The sequence below is a fragment of the Puntigrus tetrazona genome, chromosome 6 (genome assembly GCF_018831695.1).
Source record: "Puntigrus tetrazona isolate hp1 chromosome 6, ASM1883169v1, whole genome shotgun sequence".
NCBI lineage: Eukaryota > Metazoa > Chordata > Actinopteri > Cypriniformes > Cyprinidae > Puntigrus > Puntigrus tetrazona.
Genome location: NC_056704.1, coordinates 8,561,331 through 8,585,888, shown reverse-complemented (window position 1 = coordinate 8,585,888; position 24,558 = coordinate 8,561,331). Strand labels below are relative to the sequence as shown.

The following is a 24,558-nucleotide window of genomic DNA, read 5'->3' as shown; positions in this document are numbered from 1 at the left end:
AGGTAAAAGGTACCAAATCACTCTTAAGCACCTTTTCCTGGACAGTGCCCAACTGGCAAAATGACCTCTCAAACTCAATTTTTAAAAACACCTAAAGACATAACCCCCCACCCCCACACACACACACACACACCCTCTCTTTCACTATATATATCATAAGGGCTCGAATTGAGAAGGGATGCTTCATCAGTTTTTTCACAGCAATTACAGTAACTTTAAAATAAAGAATGTTAATAAATTAACTTAGGGGGTCATATGATGAAATTAGAAGTTTTCGTCTATCTTGGATGTTAGCAGAGCATCCAGATATTCTTACAGAACACTCAAGAGTGTTGGAGTGCCATGCTCCATGTACCATGTAATTTTTCATGCATCAAAATAAAATGTAGCATCCTAAAGGCCAATTTTACTAAACAGGGCAAATTACTAATATCCCAACAGTTTTGACAGAGATAGCATTGTGTAATAAGGGGTTCCAAATCATCTTTTATTTCCTGAAACAAATTTAAAAAACCATGGCTTGACGAACAATATCTTTGAATAATGTATTTTTTTCAAATAAATTAATATATGTGGAAATTTCTACCACATACTCTGTTCTCTGTGGTGCCTCTCCTAGTACCAAATCGCATCCATTTCAAGTGCAAAATAGCTCAGTCATAACACGTTATACCAGTGTACAAAATCCTTATCCTAATCTTATTTTTCTTACTTTGAAGTACATTGGCTCCACTTTGTATTTGAGTGCATGTGCTTTTCCCACTAGTCCCAGAACAGAAGAAACCTTCTCTGGGTCATGAAGATTCTCCACAACTGTGTTGATTGCATTCATGACACGACGGGCATGTTTTCTTAGCTGAGAGCTCTTCTCCATCTCTTCTGGATCTTCCATGTCCTGGAACTGACTGAAGTACTGCTTTGCTGAGGGGAAGTTCACAAAAAATCTGAGAAACACAGAAGAAAAAAAACAGGGTGACACTTTAAAATACTGTTCCATCATTAAAGCTGCAGTCCATAAGTTTTGCCTCTTTGGTTTTAGAGGGAATTTGAACAGAAGCACTGTTTTTATGGCTGATCACTGAGTAGGTCAGCAATTCACTGAACGAGCCATATAATATCAACTCTGCACTGGATATTAAATTCAAAACTATAATGAAACAACAAGATTGGCAGATTAAGACATTACCTTATAAGCACAAAATATAAGATACTTCTATTTTGAATATAAATAAGGCTTTATTGGATACATCTGAGAAATAAACTAGTCTAACACGTAAACAAGTTTACACATTCATACAAGTTGCTGGAGGAGAGAGTAAGGAAAGAGTGAGCCTCTAAATGTGAAATGTAAAACCCCTAGTTTACAGCAGTGTGTGCAATTGCATACAACCATCAATCACAATGAACCTTCTCACTGAGTTTGTCAGTCAGGGTAAAATTTATATTAAAATCACCAGTTCTAGTTGATGTTTTGATACAGTGCAGTCAGAGACTTGGAGACATTTCATGCAAAATTTGAAAGAAAAGAATCTAGAGTAAAGAAATAAGTAGCAAAACTATATGGGTTTTCTACTCATTGTGTCTAGGCAGTAGCGGAAGTGCAGGCCAAAGCACGCTGTAATGGCTCTCAAAGAATCCAAAAAGTGAGGAAGAGTATGACTAAAATCATAGCTGAAAACCAGGCTAAGAGTATACAAACATTTTTCTTAAGCTTTTAAACTTAGCTTTGGACACAACCCAAATTCATGTTTTAACCAACAGATATTGTTTTAGGTGTTGCAAGGTTTCTCCTCTCAGATCATAAATTGTGAATGTTATATCATCAGTCACATGGTCTGAATTTTTGGACATGATTTCTATTACACGAATACGATGCAAGTAAGGAGATTCAAACACACAAACATGGAAATGGCCATACAAACCATTTCATAGTTATTCAAAATACATATACAAGTGATTAGCACATGATAGTTGTGGGTTACATATGTGTGGGTTACATATAAACTATATTGCCAAAAGTATTGGGGGTCGATTAACAGATCTGACTACTTTAGTAATTTTAGTAATGCAAAACTTAATATTTATGAATATAATGATATTCCAGGGAATTGTGTGCTTCTAATTGTATAGTTACAGTCTGGACAGAACCCCTTTCTAATCTAACATTACAGTGCCTCTTTGTATAAGGCAAGGTTTAAAAAGAAATGATTGATTCAGTCAGTGTGGAAGAACTTGCAAAGAGCAACAATTCTGTGTGGACACATCTAGTGTGACTTAAGATACAGACCCTGAGCCAAAAACTCATCACCAAACACCAATGACTTGTACATACACTATATGGACAATACTATTGGGACACCCCCTTCTTTAGAACAGAAAAGGGCACTTCCAAAGCTGTGGCAACAAAGAAGGAACCATGGGACAGACTGGGACAAAATTTCAGGCTGGGAAATCTCACACTAATCCAGGCCATACATCCACAACAACAAAAATCCCTAGGCCGGGGTCACACAAAACGAAATGTTATCTCCTAAAATTTCATTTTCCTTTATAGTCTCTTCATTTTTACCTGACATCTCTCTGTCCCTCGTGTGCATGTTTCCTTTTTTTGTACCTGTCACTTACACATCTCCATGTTGCAATACAGCTACCTCATTGTAATTTGTCTGCACGTAGTACAGCACGTAGTATTATTGTACAAATTTTATTTTTTTTTCCTAATATAAATATATTAGGAAAAAAAAATACAATTTGTACAATAATAGCTACATTTTGAACATGTTTTTGCATTATCAAGGGGCATATATTGGGTCAGCCACAACCAAGCCTGTTTTCTCCCAAGGTTTTTTTTCCCGTTCTATAATGAATGGGGTTTTGGTTCCTTGGCACTGTCACCTTTGGCTTGCTTAGTTGGGGCACTTAATTTCTAGGGATTACTTTCATTGTATTTTTCTATTTGATACTGTTCAGTGCTTTGGTACAATATGTATTGTTAAAAGCGCTATATAAATAAAATGATATTATTAGGCCAGAATTTTACTACAAATACCAAGGTGAAACAGTGTAGCAAATCCACTGTTAATTTGTGGTTACACATTCAAATAATAAAGGTGCTTAAAAGGGTCTTTCCTGCTAACAGGGGACGTTTCCAGAAACATTAGTAAAATGTTTTAAAAGATGTGTACCACACAAACGTAATTAAAATAATGTTTTTGGAATATTTTTATAATGAAAGAAACTGTTCTTAGAAGGTTTTTAGGACGTTATTTGTACTTGATGAATGTTCTTAAAATGCTGATTAAAAATGTTCTTAGAACAACATTCTTGGAACTGTTTTAGGATGTTATTTGTACTTGATGAATGTTCCTATAATGTTGATAAAAAACATTCTTAGAACAACATTCTTGAAATGTCTTTAGGACGACATTTGTACTTGATGGATGTTGCTATAATTTTGACAGAAAATGTTTTTAGACCCATGTTTGTTTAGTACGTTATTTGTACCTAAATGTTCTTATAATGTTAATAGAAAATGTCATTTTAACATTCTTGGAATGATTTTAGGACGTTGTTTGTATTTGATGAACGTTCCTATAATGTTGGTAAAAAACATAACAACATTCTTAGAATGTTATTGTAATGCTATTAATATAATTTCTAAATTAATAATTATTTGCTAAATATTTTATAATGTTGTCATAAAACATTCTGGGAATAGTATTCATGTCCTTATGATTGCAGTCTACTTTATGAACATTATCATAACTATAACTAAAAATCTTATAGGCTATACAGTATAAAACATATGGGTAGAGAAATAAGATTTTTATATAGCAAATATAAAACCCTTTGCCTGCACATGGATTCGAATGCCTCCTCCTTGTCCTCATTACAGTTGTGCCAACCGTAAAATAATGTTCTAGGAACGTTAAGCAAACTTGACATTTTAACGTTGAAATGTTCAAAATAAATGTTCATAGAATGTTAAACATAAACATTATTTAGTGGGAAACAAATAAAAAGTTAATAAGTGTAGGACAAAATATGGTAAAATGTTGTACATTGCTTTTTCAATTATTAATTGGTTCCAATACAGAGCTGCACAAATGTGCTTATGCATGTAGTATGAGAAAAATCATGGCCTGAGCAGAGTACTTCTTGACAGTAGTTTCCAGTTATGGATGTGGGGACCCTTGGCACTGCACATTTTATTTATCTCTCTTTACTGACATGAGCTTAGTTTAGTTCATAGTGCTCTTTCCTAAATAGCTGCCTATCTTAATTATGTGTGTTCAACAAGAGATACATACAAAGTGTGCGGTGCCATGGGTGCCCAGGGCCACAATTGTTGTGTAACCTAAAGGCTATCCCTTATTCCTAAATCATACACAACCACATCACTCTGGTGTGGAACAAATAAGAAAGTTAATACAATGACTCAACCCTCATTTTAGTTACCGTAGACCCCTAAGAGTTTTGTTAATAGGTTTTAAGCTAAATCTCCTAGCTAGGACACCTAAAATAAGTCAAGATATAACTCTCTGTGAAAATGGCCTTTCCTTTAGAAGTTGGAGAACTACTTTGGATTCACAGTTTGTGGTCACCATCAAATAAGGTTTTAGGTAACTTACCCAAATTTTCCATAAAATTATTTAATTATTTTTATGTGTACAATTTACACTCTGGGAATGACTGAAGAAGATAGCAGCGAGGGAAGGAAGTAACCATCAAAATGTAAGTTCTTTGACAATGTGTGCATTGTTTATTACAAGTTGTTTTTCATTTAAATGTGTCAATGTGCACAGCTGGTCAATAGAATATCAAATATTTTAAAATGTATTTTATTTCTATCAAAGCTGAATTTCCAGCATTATTATTCCATTATTCCAGTGTTTTATGATCCTCCATATTATTCTAATATGCTGACGAAATATTTTAAACAGTTGTGAAGTTGTGTAGACAGCAAATGCTGTTCTCTTCTCTTTAAACACATTGTGCTTTACAGACAGTGTTCTTGAGTAAAGGAAATGCTGTACTTATTCCAGCTATATAAATAAAAACAGTTCTTTATTAACCCTTGCATATCAAAGAAGTAGACATTTGTTTTCAAACTGTGTGTCGTGTCGAAGTGGAGTGGTGGAGGTGGAGTTAAGAGGTTTGACTGACAAACTGAGGATCCAGTGGCATTAGTCAAAAGCTCTTTTGAATGGTTTTCATTGGTTATGTTTTTGTAAAAACCCACAAACAGACATAACGATGACCAATTGCACTGATTAAAAATGATAATAACAAAATAAAATTTAATTCAAGTTGTACAAAAGATTTGAAAACTTTTTTTATGTTTTAACTTTGTATTCATAAAATATTAAGTAGCTGTTTCCAACGCAAACTGTGTTTACATGCTGACAAATAATGTAATTTTCCAATAATCAGAGTAAAGACTTAATCACATTATGAAGTTTACATGTGGAGAGCAAAGCTCTTCACTCCTGTTCACATGCAATTTCCATTATATATATTATTTTAATTGTTAAAATTTTTACTGCCATTATTTACATAAAATTACCCAACTGCACAGCAAAAATGATGGAATCAGAGTAGGTGCGTCAATAGACATTGCTAAACACTTCTGTATGGTTGTATTACATGCTTTTTGCAGCTGGGTTTGCGGTCATGTTTAACGCACCTTTTTATTAATGAGGGTAAGGGCCAGAGACTGGTGTCAGCAATCCATCGTTTCTATTCTGGAGTTTGTTTCCCAAAAGCAACTATAGTCACAAGTTCCATCATTACCAACAAAGTTCAGTGGAAACCATGACTATAGTTAGCTAACAATGTTTTTGGTGTCGCTTCATTCATGAGCACATGCACACTTGTTATAATGTGATTAGGTGCATGTAAGTGATTGATAATAATCAGAAATGTTGATAAATTCTTCTTTGCCTAATGGAAATGAAATGCATTTTGAAGTATATTCGAAAGAGAGTACAAAAACTGTTGTTTTAAATATTATACAAATATTTTACAATATTACTGTTTTATAATTATTATATATAGAAAAATAATATTTGCACGGATTCTGGAGTCTCTCACTCTGTACGACAGGAACTCTTTGCTGAAGACCAAATGCTGACAAGGAGCCTTGTCCTACAGCAAAACACTGCATCAACCCTTAAGGAAAAGAGTGAAGTGTCCTGTCCTTCTGCTGCTGAGGTAAGAAAGACACTCTTCCTCTTCTCTCACAGCCCTTCAATACCTAACTTTGCCTCTTCAGCACTGTCTGAAAGAGTCTTATTTTTATTGTATCTTTTTATCATGTATTTATTTTTTGCACCAAAATATGGATACTCAAATTATTAATAAGTGTACTGATCATTATTGATCATTTTCACTGAAACATCATTATTTAACTATGTCTATCTTCCATAATGAGAAACTTTTGAAATTGATTATTATGTAATTTATATATTTATCTTTAATTAACTTTATAACACTTTGCATGGTTAAATCATGGGTGTAATGTTGTAGAAAAAGAATAAATATTCATGAATGAATGCATTGTGGTTTTGTCTGTTTGTCCGTTTTGTCTGTTTTTTTTTTTTTGTTTGAGTTTAATGTTTTTGTATTGGTTTACATGGAATGTATGTAATGAATGTATCTATTAATGTAGATTAATGTAGATTTTACATGGTTTCTTTTTTTGCACATGAGAATGTTTGAGTTCTTTTAGTTGTATATGTATTTCAGGGTAACGGTTAAAGCACAGGACCCGGACTAAAGGTGAGGTGCAAGTATTAAAAATAACACAGATGCTGTGACCAATTTGATCACATACTGCCACATCCCCACAACATGCCAGTTTGGTCTTTATGCTGTACTTGGCATGTTCCAGCAATGTACGTTCCAGGATTCACAAAGTAGGAATCACAAAGTTACGTCGTTGTAACATTATTTGATACGTCACTATGAGAAATATGGTCTGGTTAGCAGGTTTATAAAAAGATGTAAATATTTGTCTACTGTTCCAATTCTTTGCAACAGTTATTTTCTTTTGGTAATTTTTGTCAGACCACTAGGCTACTGCTAAAATTTGTTAGCAATTTAATGCTTAAGTAAACAAAGACAAAACCACAGTATATTTACAGATGTAAGTGTCCTGAACTTGAAGTCATAAACAGGACAGTTTTGCCTCTCTGCTACACCTGGATACTTCCACATGAATCGAGACATGCTGCGTTCCAAGCAGGTTTTAGTCCCGCAAGTCATGACTTTAAACCATAACTCATGACTTTGCAGCGTTCCAGGCGAATCACGCCAAACTGCCCGAGCACAAGGAATTGTGGTAGCTTGATGTACACAAACTAGCATGTCGGACCATACGGGGCTTTTGCTCATTTACAATAATTTCTATCAACAAAGGTGCTTTTCTCACTTATTATTTCACTTATTGAAAAATGTTACATAAGACAAGAGAAGCTATTAAACCTTTTATTTTATTGTACCACTTGCATAAACACTGCATCTGTAGGGGTTTCCCACTGCTGTTTAGCGGGCTATGTGATGTCAGAACTCAGAACTGGGAGTATATCAATCTAGATCGAGTTCACAGGTGGGAAGTCACAGGTTTGACTGCCGTTCCAGTGCACTTTTACAGATAGAAGGTTATATATATATATGTGTGTGTGTGTGTGTGTGTGTGTGTGTGTGTGTTTTTAATTATTGAACTGCAAATTCGAAAATGCTCAGTTCAGTACCTTCGGCAGACAGTAAAACAATAAACAAAAAAATAACAAAAAGAAAGAAAAAGTAGGCCTAATTGACTGTCAGGCCATCAGGAATTCTTCTGGTGCTCTTGATGGCCAATCCCTGAAGAAAACGTAATTTGTGTGTCAACTAATTGTATTTCCATCTTTGTTGCTATATTTTTGGAAGTGTCTACAATGACTATACCCATATGTACAAGTCATTGGTGTTTGGTGATGAGTTTTTGGCTCAATGTCTGTATTTAAAGTCACACCAGAGAGCTGGCATTATGACTTTGCTCTCTGCGGACCAGTGGAGTTCTTCCACACTGAATGAATCAATTCTTTTTAAACCTCGCCTTATACACAGAGGCATTGTCATGGTAGAGAAAAGGGTCCTGTCCAAAATGTTACTTTATAATTAGAAGCACACAATTCCCTAGAATAGCATTATGCATGAATTTTAAGGTTTGTACTCATGGAAATTACTAAAGTTGTCATATCTGTTCATTGGAAGGGGGAAGTATTGAACCAATACTTTTTGCAATATAGTGTATAAATGTACAGTTCTGCGCATAAGTGATTAATTGTTCATAAGTCCTTTTAAGATGATGATGTTGCATCTACATGTAAGAAAACATTGTCTGTGCCATTCTGTGATTGAGGGCGTTATGTGGAGACCAGAGAGGTTAAAGGTTTTGTAAGGAATTTCTGTCTGGTCTGAGTCCTAAATGGGGGAAACACCCAACAAAGTCTTTAGCTTGTGAGTTCAACCACTTTCTGTTTTAGTACTCCGTAATTTTTTATCTATGACGTTTAACAACAAATTAACTTTTACTGTATGTATTTTATTTTGTTGATTGTAATACGTTTATGTAATGTTGTTATGTCTTGTACAGCACTTTGATCAGCATTCAGTTGTTTTTAAATGTGCTAAACTAACTAACAGATTAATGTTTAACGTTTGCAAATTACTTATAACTGTATCCTAATTTAGTTACTTGGTGTTTGGTAACAAAGGGTCTACTTTGCATCAGCAACACTGACTAATATAAACAAATAACAAATGAATAAACAAATCATTCTTAAGACAACTGATGGCACCTGTATTCTTAGCAACTTGTGTGTCAATTATCAATTATCAATTATCAAGCCTAAACGAAAGCCTTACAAATCTACATCTCCATCCCCTAGTAAACAATGCCTCATGGTAACATTCTCATTCACCATCTTAAAACCCTTATCTGGAATGCTGGATCCCTGTCAAACCTCAATCTTTTTGTAAATTCTTTCTCTTTATTTATCCGTTCCCTTTGTAGCTCGTACTTATTTGAACAATGCTTGGGGCTGGTATGATGAGCACTTCCTCTGTTTGCGTCTTTAAGTATCATATTATGTATTCTCCAATTGTAAGTCACTTTGGATAAAAGTGTCTGCAAAATGACTAAATGTAAATATGATAACATTATGTGTCAGGCAGTCATGCAATGGTATATAAAATCATAATCCTTCTAAGGATCTAGTAAGGCACATCAACCATAATTCCTTCAAAAACATCCAGAGACCTTGGAATTAATATTAACGATCAGCTGACTTTCTCAGAACACATTGCTAAAATTGCCTCGTCCTGCACATTTGCTTTATTCAACATCAAGAAAAGCAGGCCTTTTCTTTCAGAACATACTTCACAGCTTTCAAGCTCTTGTTCTGTTAAGGCTTGTCTATTGCGATTGTTCCTATGGCATTTCCTCCAGCCAGCTCTATCAATTAATCTACAATGCAGATACATTTTTAATGAGCTCAAAAGAAAGCATGTCAAACCTCTATTTATTAGTTTGAACTGGCTAACAATAGCTGCTCACATAAAATTCAAGGCATTAATATTTGCCTACAAAACCACCACTGGCTCTGTACCCAAATTCATTACTTTAGACTATATTCCCTCTAGAAGCTTGTGTTTGTTACTTTATTTATTATATAATATAAAAAACGTCAAAAAAACGAACGTCTCGGGTTGACTGTTGACTGTAACCCTGTTCCCTATCGGCTCACGCTAAAAGTGGGAACAAGATGCTGCATTTAATAGTGCTAATGAGAACATCTTTTGTTGAATCTGACTGGTTGTTGAAAGCATGTGTGTCAAACACACAAAGTTTGGCTCATATAACCTCGCCAAAAAGTTAGGTCGGATGGCGTCAATTCATTAAATGCACCTGGAGGTTATATATGTATATAAGGCATGAAAGCGGAATTATCCTCAGGTTAATCTTTTGCCTGAAAGGACGTCCGGTCATGCATACAGTGTGGCATTGAGGCGCAGCATCTCGTTCCCGCTTTTTCATGGGAACAGGGTTACAGAGAATCAATAATCCAATACGTTCACTTCATACAAAGCTACAGTCTCGATATTGCACTCAATAGTGCTAATGGGAACATTGTTGGAGGAAAATTAACAAGAATACCAATGCCACCACACTGGAAGTGTCTGGACCCCAACCCTGGGAACAAGATGCTGCATTTAATAGTGTTAATGAGAACATCTTTTGTTCGACTGGTTGTTGAAGCATGTGTCAAACACACAAAGTTTGGCTCATATAACCTCGGTTAGGTGACGTCAATTCATTAAATGCACCTGGAGGTTATATATGTATATAAGGCATGAAACGGAATTATCCTCAGGTTAATCTTTTGCCTGAAAGGACGTCCGGTCATGCATTGTGTAGTGTGTGTGCACAAACCTCAAAGAGGTCTCAGGCATGACCTTGGGATGTTGAGAGCCCGGAGTAGCATGGACATCCAGACTTTAAAATCTAACAAATGTGTGCGGAGAGGACCATCCCGTCGCATTACACACTTGCTGCAAGGGTGCACCTCTTGCTAATGCTATTGAAGATGCAACCCCCCTGGTTAAATGGGCCCTGACTCTTGAGAGGCATGGACAAGTTTGGCCATCCCGTCGCATTACACACTTGCTGCGCCTAATTGTGAAGGCTATGGGCAAGGCAAAGTTTGGCCAGCATCCCTCACCCAATGTGACATGGTTTGTCTAGTGGCAGCCGCCCCCCTGGTTATGGCCCCCATGGCATATAAAGAGCTGCTCCGACTTGTGACACTGGCTAGTGATCTCATGATGGGACCGTTACCCTGATAGGCGGCTTTAACCACTTAGCTGCACGAATGAAGCAGGTAACAAGAGCGTGCTTTCCCACGGAAACCCCATTAATCAGAATATGGCAGGCCGAAATGGGGGCCATGTAAGTTCTGAGAGTACTAGGGCATGTGCCAGAGGACAATTTCTCTTGCAGAAACTGTAGCACTGAAACAATCTGGCAGTGAACTGGGTCTGCACCAATCTTCAAAAACCTGCCATCTGAGGGCCTAAGACCCTTTGCTGGAGGGAGCCCTAGTGCTTAGAATAGTCTCTATTACATTGGTTGGAATGCCAGCATCTCTCAGTTGGTCCCCCTCAGGGTTCCAGAGCTCAGGCCGGGGATGAAATATTGTCCCCTTTGGCTGAGACAGAAGATCCCTCCTGATCGGAATTGCCCACGGTGAGCTGTTGAGAAGGGCTATTAGATCTGAGAACCATACTCTGTTTGCCCAACAAGGCGCTATCAATAAGAGGCACAGGCCCTCTTAACGAACCTTCTCCAGGACTCCTGGGAGCAGAGCTATCAGAGGAAATGCGTAAAGACGCTGTCTTGGCCACTGAGTCCAGACCCAGGGGAGCTGGATGAGTCAGAGAGTAGTAAAGGGGACATTGTGCCATCTCCTGTAAGGCAAAGAGATCCACCTCTGCTACATAAAGTTTCTCCCAGATTAGATTCCACATTCATATGTCCAGGAATGTAAATCGCCCTAAGGGACAGAAACTTGTCCTGTGCCTAAAGCAGAACCTGCTGCACGAGCTTGTTGAAATGGCGCGAACGCAGTCCGCCCTGGCAATTCATGTAAGAGACTACTGAAGTGTTGTCAACCCCCATTAGGACATGGTAGCCTCTCAACTGCTGCTGTTAGCATCTTACGATGACAACATGGACCTAGAGTGGGACCCAAAGTCAGAAACCGAGGTCTGAACCACATAGAAAGGGTATGGAGCCCCTAAAGCATAACCCTTATTTGCCACAGCTGGAATGGTCTCATGCGCAGAAGGCACAAGGGTATTATCGTGGATGCTGCTGCCATGAGACCTAGAACTCTCTGAAAGTAATGAACAGTCACTTTCCGACCTAGCTTGATTTCTTTTAGGGTGTTTAGAATGGATTCAACACGTGCCGGAGACAGTTGTGCCAGCGTCGTGACCGAATGCCATACAACCCCTAGATATGTTGTCCTCTGAGCAGGAGTGAGAACACTTTTCTTGGTGTTAAGTCTCAGCCCCAGAGATTTGAGATGATGACATCCCGATGTCGAAGCGGTAGCTCTTGAGACTGGGCTAGACTTAACCAGTTGTCTATGTAATTGAGAATGCAACTGCCCTGGATTCGCAGAGGAGCCAGAGCTGCATCCATGCATTTCGTATATGTACAGGGTGACAAGGCTAGGTCGAATGGAAGAACCCGATAGCGGTAAGCTTCACCCCCGAAAGCAAACCTTCAGTAACCCTCAGAAACTTCCTGTGTTGTGGCAATATTTCTATGTGAAAATATGCGTCCTTCAGATCTATTGTCACTAACCAGTATTCTGGTTGGATTTGAGAAACAAAAATCAAGGGAACACGTTCTATGGCCCCTTTGTCCTGCAATTCTTGTGTCAACAGATGTGCTCGCTCCGGTTTTGCGGAAGTGGGAACGGCGCCATTGAAACGTATTTTAAGATTTTAAGATTATTCTAGGTAGATATAAAATAACTTCTAAATACATTTTCATTTACAGAAATTGGTTGGAAGTTATGAGATTGTTTCTGTAAAACGAAGACTTAAAAATTAGAAGTTATTGTACAAGGAAAACATACTCTTTAAAAGTAAATTACTGGACATTGGACAAATCAGTTTTGATTTGTGAGAGTTGCTTTATAATTTGATACAATGTATCTGTTTAAACAAGTTATCGACTGTAATATACTGTAATTTCTATCCTGTATTTTTTACAGTATTTGCATGTAATTTTGTAAAATGGTTATTTTATGTAATTTAACAGAATATATCTGGAAGCCCTGCTGACAGTCTTTTTGCTTCTTTTTTGTTGTTTATAGTGTATATTATACTATTCATTAATTTGAAATGTAGTTATTTATTTTCATATTTGTATTTTTTTATTAATTTGAAATGTATAAATGAGTCAAGGGAGAGTGAGAACAAAACCACAAATGGCACTAAACACAGCAGGAATGTTTCCTGTCGGACTTTGAACAGCCTATTACAGTTGTCTAGAAGTGCTGGCCTCAGAGCTTGATGAAGAAATTAAGGTAAATAAGATACCTATGTCATAGATCATATCTTAAACCAGGCAACTTGCACCCAGTTGTGCCCATTCCAAAGCATCCAAACATTACTTAACTCATCATGCAATGTTATGACTCAAAAGTACATCAGATCATGAAAGGTTATTTACTAAGCTCTGGTGGAAATTCTGGATCTAGAAAAGCCATCAAGCAATCGCTGCAATGCTGTATAAAGCTGTGTAAGATTCTTCATTATTGGACCAGGCAGCCTTTCAGTGGTGGACACTCTGACACTCTGATTCATCTGTGTTTTTGTGGAAAAGTCAACTGAATGTGACTAGTGACAATTGGGTTATATTAAAAATCCTTTGCTGAATCCATACAGTGAGCTGGCAAATAACTGAATACAATTGCTTTATGTATCACATATTTGCTGTACATTTTAATATATATATATATATATATATATAGAATATTATGAATATCCATTGCTAGTATTTGTAGTAGTGATAGAATATTTAAATTCATACTTCCCTCAGCAAGACACAAAAAAATTTCTAAGGTCCATGATAACCAAACCCATCACTCTTCGTTAACATTTTGCCCATGGGTACCCTTCGCAGCTGAGTAGAAATAGAATATTTATGCCTTTGAAATCCAGGGAGCACAAGCTGCATAAATTACATAGACACAAGCCAATAAATGCAAATTATGAAAAATGATAAACTGGAAGACTAGAAAGAAGGAATTAAGATAGCTGAAAGGGGAGAAAGAGAGAGAGAGGGAGAGATATTTTGGGCAATGAATGGCAGTGTGGTGTACGACTGCAGTGCAGAGCTTAAGTGGCTCTGATGAGAAGGATGTCATTAAGTCACAGCAGGGAAAATGAGAGGCAGGTGCACAGACAGAGAGGGAGAGAGTTCAAACACAACCAGAGCTTCAGCTCTGTTGGTTTAAAAGCCTCAGCGCTGATAATGAACATGCTCTAATAATCAGAGTGCAATTCTGACATAAATGACAAACTGCTGCTCTGTTTCTGTTTTCAGTTCCACAGCAGGCGCTAAAACTGTCAGCTTTGTGACTGGCAGTATCCTGTATGAAGATCAAATGCCATGGTATGAATACATATCAATGATCAAGGCTGTTTAAGCAGGCATTGGTGACAATACTTAAAAATGTTTTGCTTGTACATAGAATGATTTGCATTAAATATTATGCATTAAATATTATAGTGTTGTACATTTAATGTTATTTCTTATACAGTTTGGAGAAAACCACAGTCATGGTGTGATGAATATATTATTAACATTAACAGTGTTTCTTTATTTGACTTAATTATGTATTCCCCTATGGTTGTCCTAGTAACTAGTTTTAATGACAGCATTAAGATTTCCTCTGGCTTTCTCTTAAAGTTAATGTTGATACCAGGATATTTTAATCTAGAAACACACATCACTGCATAGCATACTGTGTATTTCATGTGCTTTAACTTGGTTCTTTCAGCTGACAACTGATGTTTTTTTTCTGTAAATAAATTGATTAATATAGAATTTCTTTTCTCAGAAAATATACACTTTATGTTGACCTTGTTTCACTTCTCTGGATGCTCTCTTATGCCACTAAGAGAAACTAGAGACATTATTAGCTTTAGCCTTTGGCCAATACACTACAGTGCATCCTAGATCCCATCACTGGAGATGAAAATGTGTGACAGCTCATAGCTGGCCATGCGTAACCTCCGCAGCTGTCACTTCACTCTCTTAGAAACACAGACATTGAGCACAACAGTGTGCTCAAGACTATAACAAATGCTGCCCTGTTTAGTGAGATTTAACATGGTTCATGCAAAATACATATTTATCCTAAAAGATACATTACACAAACTGTGATACCATGTTGGAATACTGAAAGTTGTAACCGTTAAACCCAGTGTTTTTGCTGCCTTCATTCTTGAGAAGTAGGAAGCACTTTCTGTACTTGACAGCCCTTAAGTGTGAAGCTGGAGGATAACATCTTATGCTTGTGTAACTCTCCCTCTTGAATCTAGATGAATTCATAAGAACGGTTATCTAAAGTCTCATTAACATAATTCATATTAGGACATAATCTCAATGTGACCAGTGCTCTGTGTGTTTTGACTTTAAAGGGGCCATCTGATGCCATTTTTCTCAAGTTTATATGATTAGAGAATCAATCCGTATTCCCTTCAAAAATGCTAGCAGCTTTCTGTAATCACCCAGTACATTTTAAAGCTGAGGTGATTTCACTCCAGCTCTTCTCTTTTTTCTTACAGTTGTGATATGTTTTTGAAACATTTGACACAGACAGTCGTACAAAACTCCAATGAAGCTGTTATAGCAGCTGTTTTGCAGTCACACATTGGCTATTGTGAAAGTACTTACATAATCATATAGCCATCATCCCGAATTAAATTCTGAAAATCAAACATGTTTGATATGATTGGCGTGGGCCCATTTGTGGACGAACAGATCAGGAGGTGCAAAGTTCCATCGGTGAACACCTCACATTACCAGATAATCTGCACTGAACATCAGGACTGATCAAGGTGCCTAACAAGATTTTTGCTTCGATACTCAGGAGATGAAATCGAGGCTAAACAACAAAACACCTCAACTGCTTAATTGGAGATATTGTCTTCCTCTGTACAAGAGTCCAAACATGATGTGAGCATTATAAAGCAGGGTTAACCCTAATCCTAACACCCATGTACTAATTTTGATTCTAATAAGGTAAAATAAATAACTAAATAAATAAATACATTCATACATAAATCTTAGATATCACCTTATTACAAAACATACAGCCTGTGAGTCTTTGTGACTTGAATGGTTTAAAATCACATTTAAAGTGTACTTTGTTATAATAACAAAGGTGGACTTTAGCCACATATCCAGTAGGACAAAAAAAGAGTATTTTATTCAACATGTTAACCCATTCTAAGGCTTGGGAATACAACATATATTCCAATTCTGGAATAGGATGCTTAAGGTCAGGAATCATCTACTTGTTAAAATTAAGTTTCCTTTGTATGCTGTTTAACATGACTTTAAAACATTTAAGAACAAGAAGAATCATGCTATGTTTTCTGTACGTTCTGTACTGTAATTTCTGTATTTCAGAAATGAGGGGACAGAAATGTAACAAAAACTCTGCCAATTCACAACAGGGAAAGACACAATAGGGGAATGAGGTAAGCACAAGACAGGTTTAACTTTAGACATATGAAAGACAGGGTGCACACAATGAAGGGAGTTGAGCAACTGAAGACAGACCATTACCAGGTTAATGACCTTAGAAATCAGTTATGGCCAGATGAATTTAGGGGTCAACTTCTGGGACCCGCTGCATGTAATAACGTGTGACAGTGATACAGCAGTCTTAGTGTGTTCCCTAGCCCTGATCAGCACCTCAATGGTCCTCCTCCAGGTACGGTGACAGCACTGAATAAAAGCCTGAACTGAGAGGACAGCTGCTTCGGTGCTCTGGGAAGAAAACAGAGGAGGTTGATAACTCAGATAGCACATGAAAGGGGACATACCCTAATGACATCAGTAACAAGTTGTGAGCATATTCTGCCCATGTCAGCTCCAGGATGAGGGGTTATGGGTTGCCAGGCAGCCGAGCATCCACCTGAGATCCTGGTTGGTGCGCTCGGCCAGTCCGTTTGTCTGTGGGTGGCCACCAAAACCCTCTTGCGGATGACAGTCAGCAACCTCCTCATGCCTGGTTGGCACATGATTTAGGTCAAATGGTCCCAGTGGAGAACGGCAGAGTGGAGTGACTCTGGCACAAAGAGCTCCTCGGTTCTCCAGGTAAGCACCCCCCCACCATGCAGTACAAAGTTATTATAGTGTCGAGGGGCAGATCAGCAGGAGGGAAGGGGCGAAGAGTCAGTTGAACAGCTAACAACTTAAGTCACCAATGTCGTAGTTTGATTGGGTGGGAGACAAACGTTGTGAGAAAAAGGTGCACGGATGCAACTTGTTATCTAGAAGGGATACGCACTCCAACCTCCGACGCATCAACCTCCTCCACAAACTGTTGGGATGATTCTGTAGTCACCAGAATGGGAGCAAAGGTAAATCTGCATTTAAGCTCATTGAACTCCACATGAGCAGCCACAGACCAACAGAAACTGATCTTGGTGGAGGTCAATGCCATCAAAAGGGCCGCCACCTGTCCAAAATTCCTGATAAATCACAGATAAAAAGAAAAAAGCCCAGGAACCACTAAAATGCCTTTCAAGAATCAGGTGCCAGCTAATCAGAGATGGCTCTCACCTTCGTCCATGCAAATCCCCCCAACCAAAATGATGTCTCCCAAGAACAAAATCAAAAAAAGTGCTCTTCCATTCACCCCCTCCTTTATCTGAAACAGATGGTAAGTATTGCCAAGGTACAAATTCATTAAAATCTCTGCCCCCTGCAAGAGATCGAAGGCAGAAGACATAAGCGGCTGGGGGTACCAGTTCTTAACAGTGATTTCATTCAACCCCCAATAGTCTATGCAGAGAACTGAATTATACCGGCTGCCAGAGAAATTAAACGCTTCTCCATCACTTTGCGCTCAGAATCAGAGAGGGAGTATAGTAGGCCATAAGGCAGAGAATTACTAGGGAGGAGATCGCTGGCACAATCATATGGTTGATGTGGAGGAAGAGAGAACTTGAACTCGAGACATGCTGTAAACTGCCCACAGATTATGATAGCAAGACGGACGTCGGGACAGATCCACCGCCTCATCCTGTGGAGAAGCAAAAACAGACACTGGAGAGGGAGCAGCCAAAAGGCAATGTTTGTGACAATATAGACGCCAAGAATCTACTGAATTGTCTGCCCAGCTAATGAACGGTCAGTGTCGAGTGATGACAGAAAACTAAAGGGGTAGACGGAGAAAAAACTAGGAGCAAAATAGGAGCTTTAGGTTCTCCTGGTGGTTCCCTGATTTAAAGGCATTCATTGAGTCAGTGAATCTTCATTAGAGGCTGACCGTAGAGCACATGAGTGACAATTGAAGATGGCAGGAGTTGAATGGGTATTTCCAGAGCGTGAGCCCACTCCTTATCAGTGAAGTTACCCTCTGCTTCCAAGTCAGTGAGAGCTGAATCCTTAAAAGAAGCATGTTTAGTGATTATGGACATAGACAGCACAGTGCTTAAGCCATGAGGGGGACAAAAGGCTGTACCATTCATATTAACTCTTTGTGGTGAACAAGTCAGATTAATTGGGCAGGACTGAGCCTGATGACCTTGAGTCGCACAATTCAAGCAAAGACCCTCCAAAAGGTGGTGCTGTTTCTCCTTGGCAGTTAAGCACAAGTGGTCAACTTGCATGGGTTCACATTCTTCTTCTGCCCTGTTAAAGGGATGCCATAGGCCATTTTCAAAGTCTCAGATGTGTAGGTTCTAGTCTGAAGAGAAAACACAACCTCACACTGAATAAGAAATGATTAACAGCTTGTTGGCTCACCAGCATAAGTGGGAGGATTATTTATTGTAGGTTCAGAGGAGAAGGGTATGGGAAGGCCACAGGGGGTGCTGAGGCAAAATGATTTCAAGTTAGTTAGTTGATCAAATCGCTCCACCGGATCTGTGAGCTGAGCCGCCAAGCAGCGAGTGGAGGACAGTTCCAGCTTGTGACGACTCAACATCGCTTCGTGATGCTCCAATGCAGACTGCAATGGTGATCCTTTCACTGGGTCCATCCTTGGTCAGTGTGTGGTGTCAGAGCAGAAAGGACCCAACAACGGATGAGGCAGATAATATATTTTATTAACAGAAAAAAAGCGCAGACCAAAACAATGTCAGAAATGCAAAGGAAAATAGTCTGTGAGTAGAAACCAAGGCACAGTCCCAAAAATGAATAAGTCCATAGTTCCAAAAACCAAATTCCAGAACGGGCAGAGCACTGAGCTTCCGTAGTTGCCAGGAGAGAAGCGGGCAATTAATCCAAATCAGCAGGTAGGAGAATAGTCAAGCAGATAGGGGTCGAGTGAGGTGCAGACTGAGGTGAGGAAGTCGAAAAAGAATGCATGGGTCAAATCCAGAGACACTAAGGGCAAAACACAGGCTGAGAAAGGCAGAGCAAGATTGAGATTCTTTGACTAGAAAGAAGAAACCAGAATGAACAAAAGCAGAGATTGCAAAATTAACAATAATAAACATAGTGACAAAAAACAACGAAAACAGAAATAGGGAGAGTAATAATTGGGTACAAGGATGCAGGTGCGCCAAACAACCAGTCGTGCTGATTGTGGTGTGCTAAAGAAGAGAAAACCCAAAAAGAATAAATCATTATGTGAGAATGAAAAACTAAAGAGATGTAACGAATTAACAAACAAAAATACAAAATAAAAGCAGTAAAGCCCCCAAGGAAATGGACAGATCACACTTGACAGTATCACGATAACTTGTTTTTTTTATCATAAATGAAAGGTTTTGCATATGCTATTGTATATCCAAATAAATTTGTCATTTGTAGTATGGATCAGTATGGATAGAATATGTCTAATGCTGATGTTCATAGTTTTGGTCATAATATTTTCAAGCAACAGTTATTCAAAGTAAAGACATTATTTTTCCCCACCTAGGTTCATAATTTTGGCATCAAGTACATAATATTAATGCATTCAAAAAAGGTTGTCAAAAAAGGTTGTGTCACATAATTACACATTCATTTTTAAAATACAAATACATTTTTATTGTCACATGCTTTAAAAAGAATTGTCCTGAGAAACTGAAGGAATATATCCATAGAAAAGTCTGAAAATGTATGGTTAAATTAATAAAATTAGCTACAAGTGTATTAATATTTTATCCAAAATAGGGCATTAAAAGTCTTTGTAATCTAAAGTGTTTATTTTGTTATCGTTCAAATTTAAACATTAATCAGATCTGGTGCATATGTTTGATCAGGTCATAGACAACTCACACAGGACACAGAGGGAACTGAATGATGCATGCTTGAAGGTGCCAAGGAAAACAATTTCTATGTGGCCAAAAAGAGTGAGAGACATTAAAGTGTGCCAACAGTGGTTACTGAAATCCACAGATAAGACACACACACACACACACACACACACACACAGAGAGAGAGTCTAATAACCTAAAATCACTAAATTATCCCTGACAGTTGTCCTGGCAACCTAAAGCATTCTATTTTAATGAGTCCTGTAGGCATTGCCTATTTAAAATGTATGTTATCATAAGTATGTGCTTAGTTACATGTATTTATTAATTATGTGTTAATAGATTTACTAGATATTTTTTGTCAAATCTGTCACTGGATTTATTACACTGGCATGTGGTTTCTGACAGAGTCTGAGAGAATTCCCAGGCATGCACGATAGTTGTTTAGTAAATATTGTACAAGGTGTATTTCTATACCTGCTATACTCAATTAAAAATAGAAGTTCTAAAGAATAATATATTTACTTGATGGTGTGGATGTTAGAGAGGTTTTCACAATGAGAAAAGGCATGCAGAAAAAGATATCATGGAACACCTTCCTTTGGTATCCGTCCATTATGTCTAAATGTGGCAATGCCAGATGCAAGAGCAAAAAATGCACTATATATACACACATCTGTTTTTCTTTTCAAATAATATATATCATATCAAAATATTCTAATAATGAGTTTTCCCCAATCTATATGTCTTTGCTATAATACATCTGCGTATGCTAGTGGCTTTTTCCTATATGCTACAATATCCATCATGCACAATTACTCTGCTTGCCAAATATTCTGGTTTGCCCACTGTGCAGCATCACATGCTGTATTTCCAAATGTACAAGAAAGACATCTAATAAAAAAAATATCATTATAAAATGAGTATCCTATTGGTTGTTTTTTTATGGGGGTAAATTTACTGCACCTGATCAGAATAGTGACGCCCACATCCTCACAGCTCTCGTAAACACGCGCCCAGGTGTCCTGAATGATGCCCCGTTCCACATCCGTCAGCGGCTCCGGTCTCTCCCTCCCCTCTGTTTCTTCGTCCTCCCTCTCTTTCTCCATGCCACAGACACACCACGGGGTACTTGCGCCTGAAGCAGGCACAGACGGTGGAATGAGCGGTTGTGGTGGTGGAGAGGAGCGACGAAGTTGGCGGAAGGGGCAACAAAAACGCAGGGCAAGAGAGTAGAGAGTGTGCATCCGCCCCCCTCTCACCCTGTGCCCCTCACTCCCTTGAGCAGGCAGGATGATTTCACTTCTGACAATCGTTCGATGAATATGTCTGCCGACACTGTTTCTCTCTCTTTCCACTTGCTTTTCCTTGGCTTATCTTCCGAGCTGCTCGGGTCTTTGTCTTCCCTCTAACACAGATGTTCTCTATGCTTGGAACTTCTGGATTTGTAATGACCTCAGATATGGAATGTGGGGAAGAGAGGGAGGGAGCTGAAGGGAGGTGACAGAGAGAGAGAGAGAGAGAGAGAGAGAGAGAGAGAGAGAGAGACAGAGGGGTGTGCGTGGGGGTATAAGAAAGGGGATAATTTCCTGTTATCTATAAACCCTCTCCAAACTGTGCCTTTACACACAAAAAAATGAGATACCTGAAACTACATATTCAGCAATCATCAATTTCGTAAAAAAAAGGTATAATAAGAAAAGATAATATGAAGTCTATTACACAAAACAATATTCAAAATTATTTCTAACCCTTCCTCTTTTTTTCCAACCATTGCTACAGTTATCACTGTCAATCATAGCAATGTCTTGCGAAGCAATTTAGTGGATTCAGTTACATAATGTTTTGCAATGGTGCTCTGTTTATAGTTTAGCTGACCAGGCTTACTCACATAAAGATATTTTTAGAGTCAATGATTAACTATACACAAAGAATGTGTTATTTACCTTGTTTGTTTGTTTTAATTATTTATTATTAATTATTTTAAATTTAGAAAAACACCTTTGACTGGCCATCACATTCAACGGAGACTCCTGTGACTCTAAATGGTAAGTAGTCATATTTCTATAGCACCAGTATAGAAATAAAAGGGTTCTATAACACTAGAACAAGTGGGAGAGACATTAAAAACAAACAAATAATGTAAACCATTTTAGCTGCTTATAGCTAATAATAAATAGAATGTATATATATATATATATATATATATATATATATATATATATATATATATATATATATATATATATATATGTGTGTGTGTGTGTGTGTGTGTGTGTGTGTGTGTGTGTGTGTCTGTGGCGTGGTGAACAAACACACAGCAAGGAGAGCTCAAATAAATATCGTAGAGTGGATTTATTTAACAAACAGAAAGAATACTGGTGAAATGAAGGTTCTGAAGTGGTGACAGGTGCTGCAGTGCTCTCTACTCCTTGCTCCTTCTCGTGGTGCAGTGGGTCCGTGCCGTGAAGAGGTGGCTGATCGATCACACGCTGCTGTCTGTGAGAAACAAGAGAATAAATGTTACTGTCAGCTTTTTTGGAGATCATGCTCACCCTTCTGGCATGCCTTGTGGCCTTTTGAAGCCAGAGGGAAATGAGAAGCAGCTGCGACCGATCAGCTGGTGATGGGCGCGTCTAGGTGCTCCTCGTCAGCTTGCAGGGTGACGCTGATTTTTGTTCGAGACGCTCATCACTACATATATATATATATATATATATATATATATATATATATATATATATATATATATATATATATATATATATTGTGACGGGCGTCCCGAGCTACCATCAGCATTGCCCTGGGAATAAACCTCGAGCACCTGGAAAAGCCACTGATCACCGGATTCGCCGCACCTGGAGCTCGTTTGCCGGTGGCCAGATAAGCCACGTCAGGCCCGCGATCCAGTGAGCTACCACACTCCCACATGCTGTCTCTGACTGTTATCTCTTTTGTATTCCAGAAGCCAGTCCTTGAACCACGACACGGAGCTAATTCCCCCAAGATTCGCCGCTGCCGTACTCACCGACTGCACCCTGAGCACCGAGCACCTAGAAGATAACGCTACCGACAGCGGTTGTACACCGGCTCACTATTCACGCCTCACTTATATTGTTGAATAAACGTGCCCTCCGGGGTTCAAACGCCTCTGTTTGTGCTGTGCTTCATCCGCCCCGTGACAATTCGCTCACCTGCCTTGACTCGCATATTAACTTAGGTGACATCCCATTCCTAATCCATAGGGTTTAATATGACATTGGTCCACCCTTTGCAGCTATAACAGCTTCAACTCTTCTGGCAAGGCTGTCCACAAAGTTTAGGAGTGTGTTTATGGGAATTTTTGACCATTCTGCCAGGAGTGCATTTGTGAGGTCACACACTGATGTTGGACGAGAAGGCCTGGCTCTCAGTCTCCACTCTCAAAGGTGTTCTATCGGGTTGAGGTTAGGAATCTGTGCAGGCCAGTCAAGTTAATCTACACCAGACTCTGTCATCTATGTCTTTATGGACCTTGCTTTGTGCACTGGTGCACAGTCATGTTGGAAGAGAAAGGGGCCAGTTCCAAACTGTTCCCACATAGTTGAGAGCATGGAATTGTCCAAAATTTCTTGGTATGCTGAAGCATTCAGAGTTCCTTTCACTGGAACTAAAGGGGCTCCTGAAAAACAACCCCACACCATAATCCCCCCTCCACCAAACTTTACACTTGGCACAATGCAGTCAGACAAGTACCATTCTCCTGGCAAACCCAGACTCATCCATGATGATGGATAAACGTGATTCGTCACTCCAGAAAATGTCTCCAATGGCAGCATGCTTTACACCACTGCATTCAACACATTGCAGTGCACTTGGTGATGAATGGTTTGGAAGCAGCTGCTCGGCCATAGAAACCCATTCCATGGGTTTTACTGAATTCACTGAACTCCTAAGAGTGACCCATTCGTTCACAAATGTTTGTAAAAACAGCATGCCTAGGTGCTTGATTTTATTCAACTGTAGCCATGAAAGTGGTTGAAACACCTTATTCCCATTATTTGGATGGGTGAGCAAACACTTTTGGCAGTATAGTGTGTATAATTATATATATATATATATATATATATATATATATATATATATATATATATATATATATATATATATATATATATATATATATATATATATATTGTGGCAAGCATACCGAACAGTCATCAGCATTGCCCTGGCAACAGAGACGGAGCACCTGGCTTCACTCATCACTTTCCGATTGTTCACAGCTGCAAGTAATTTCCCACTAGCCTTAAAAAGCCACGAAGCAGCATGAGCATGATCTCCATATCCCTCCCGAATGCACTGACAGGCCATCAAGATGAGGTCATTGAGCTGGCCGATCAATCATTTTTATTTATATAGCGCTTTTAACAACACAGGTTGCATCAAAGCACCGATGCGGCTCAACACCGAGGAAGGCGCATCCTGAATGCTGGACTCCCAAGAGGAGCTCCTGACATGCAAGTG

The 24,558-nt window shown here is 38.5% G+C and overlaps 1 protein-coding gene across 1 annotated transcript in view; it reads right to left on the bottom strand.

Annotated features, from left to right (window-relative positions):
• cygb2 (cytoglobin 2) overlaps positions 1 to 21,507 on the bottom strand; it is a 39,420-nt gene extending 17,913 nt beyond the window's left edge. The window contains exons 1-2 of the mRNA XM_043242698.1: positions 21,019 to 21,507; positions 713 to 944 (exon numbers count right to left, since the gene is read on the bottom strand). Of these exons, the coding sequence (XP_043098633.1) occupies positions 713 to 944; positions 21,019 to 21,299 (513 nt within the window). The 5' untranslated portion in view covers positions 21,300 to 21,507. The remainder of the gene's footprint in view (positions 1 to 712; positions 945 to 21,018) is intronic.
• Positions 21,508 to 24,558: the final 3,051 nt, after the last annotated feature.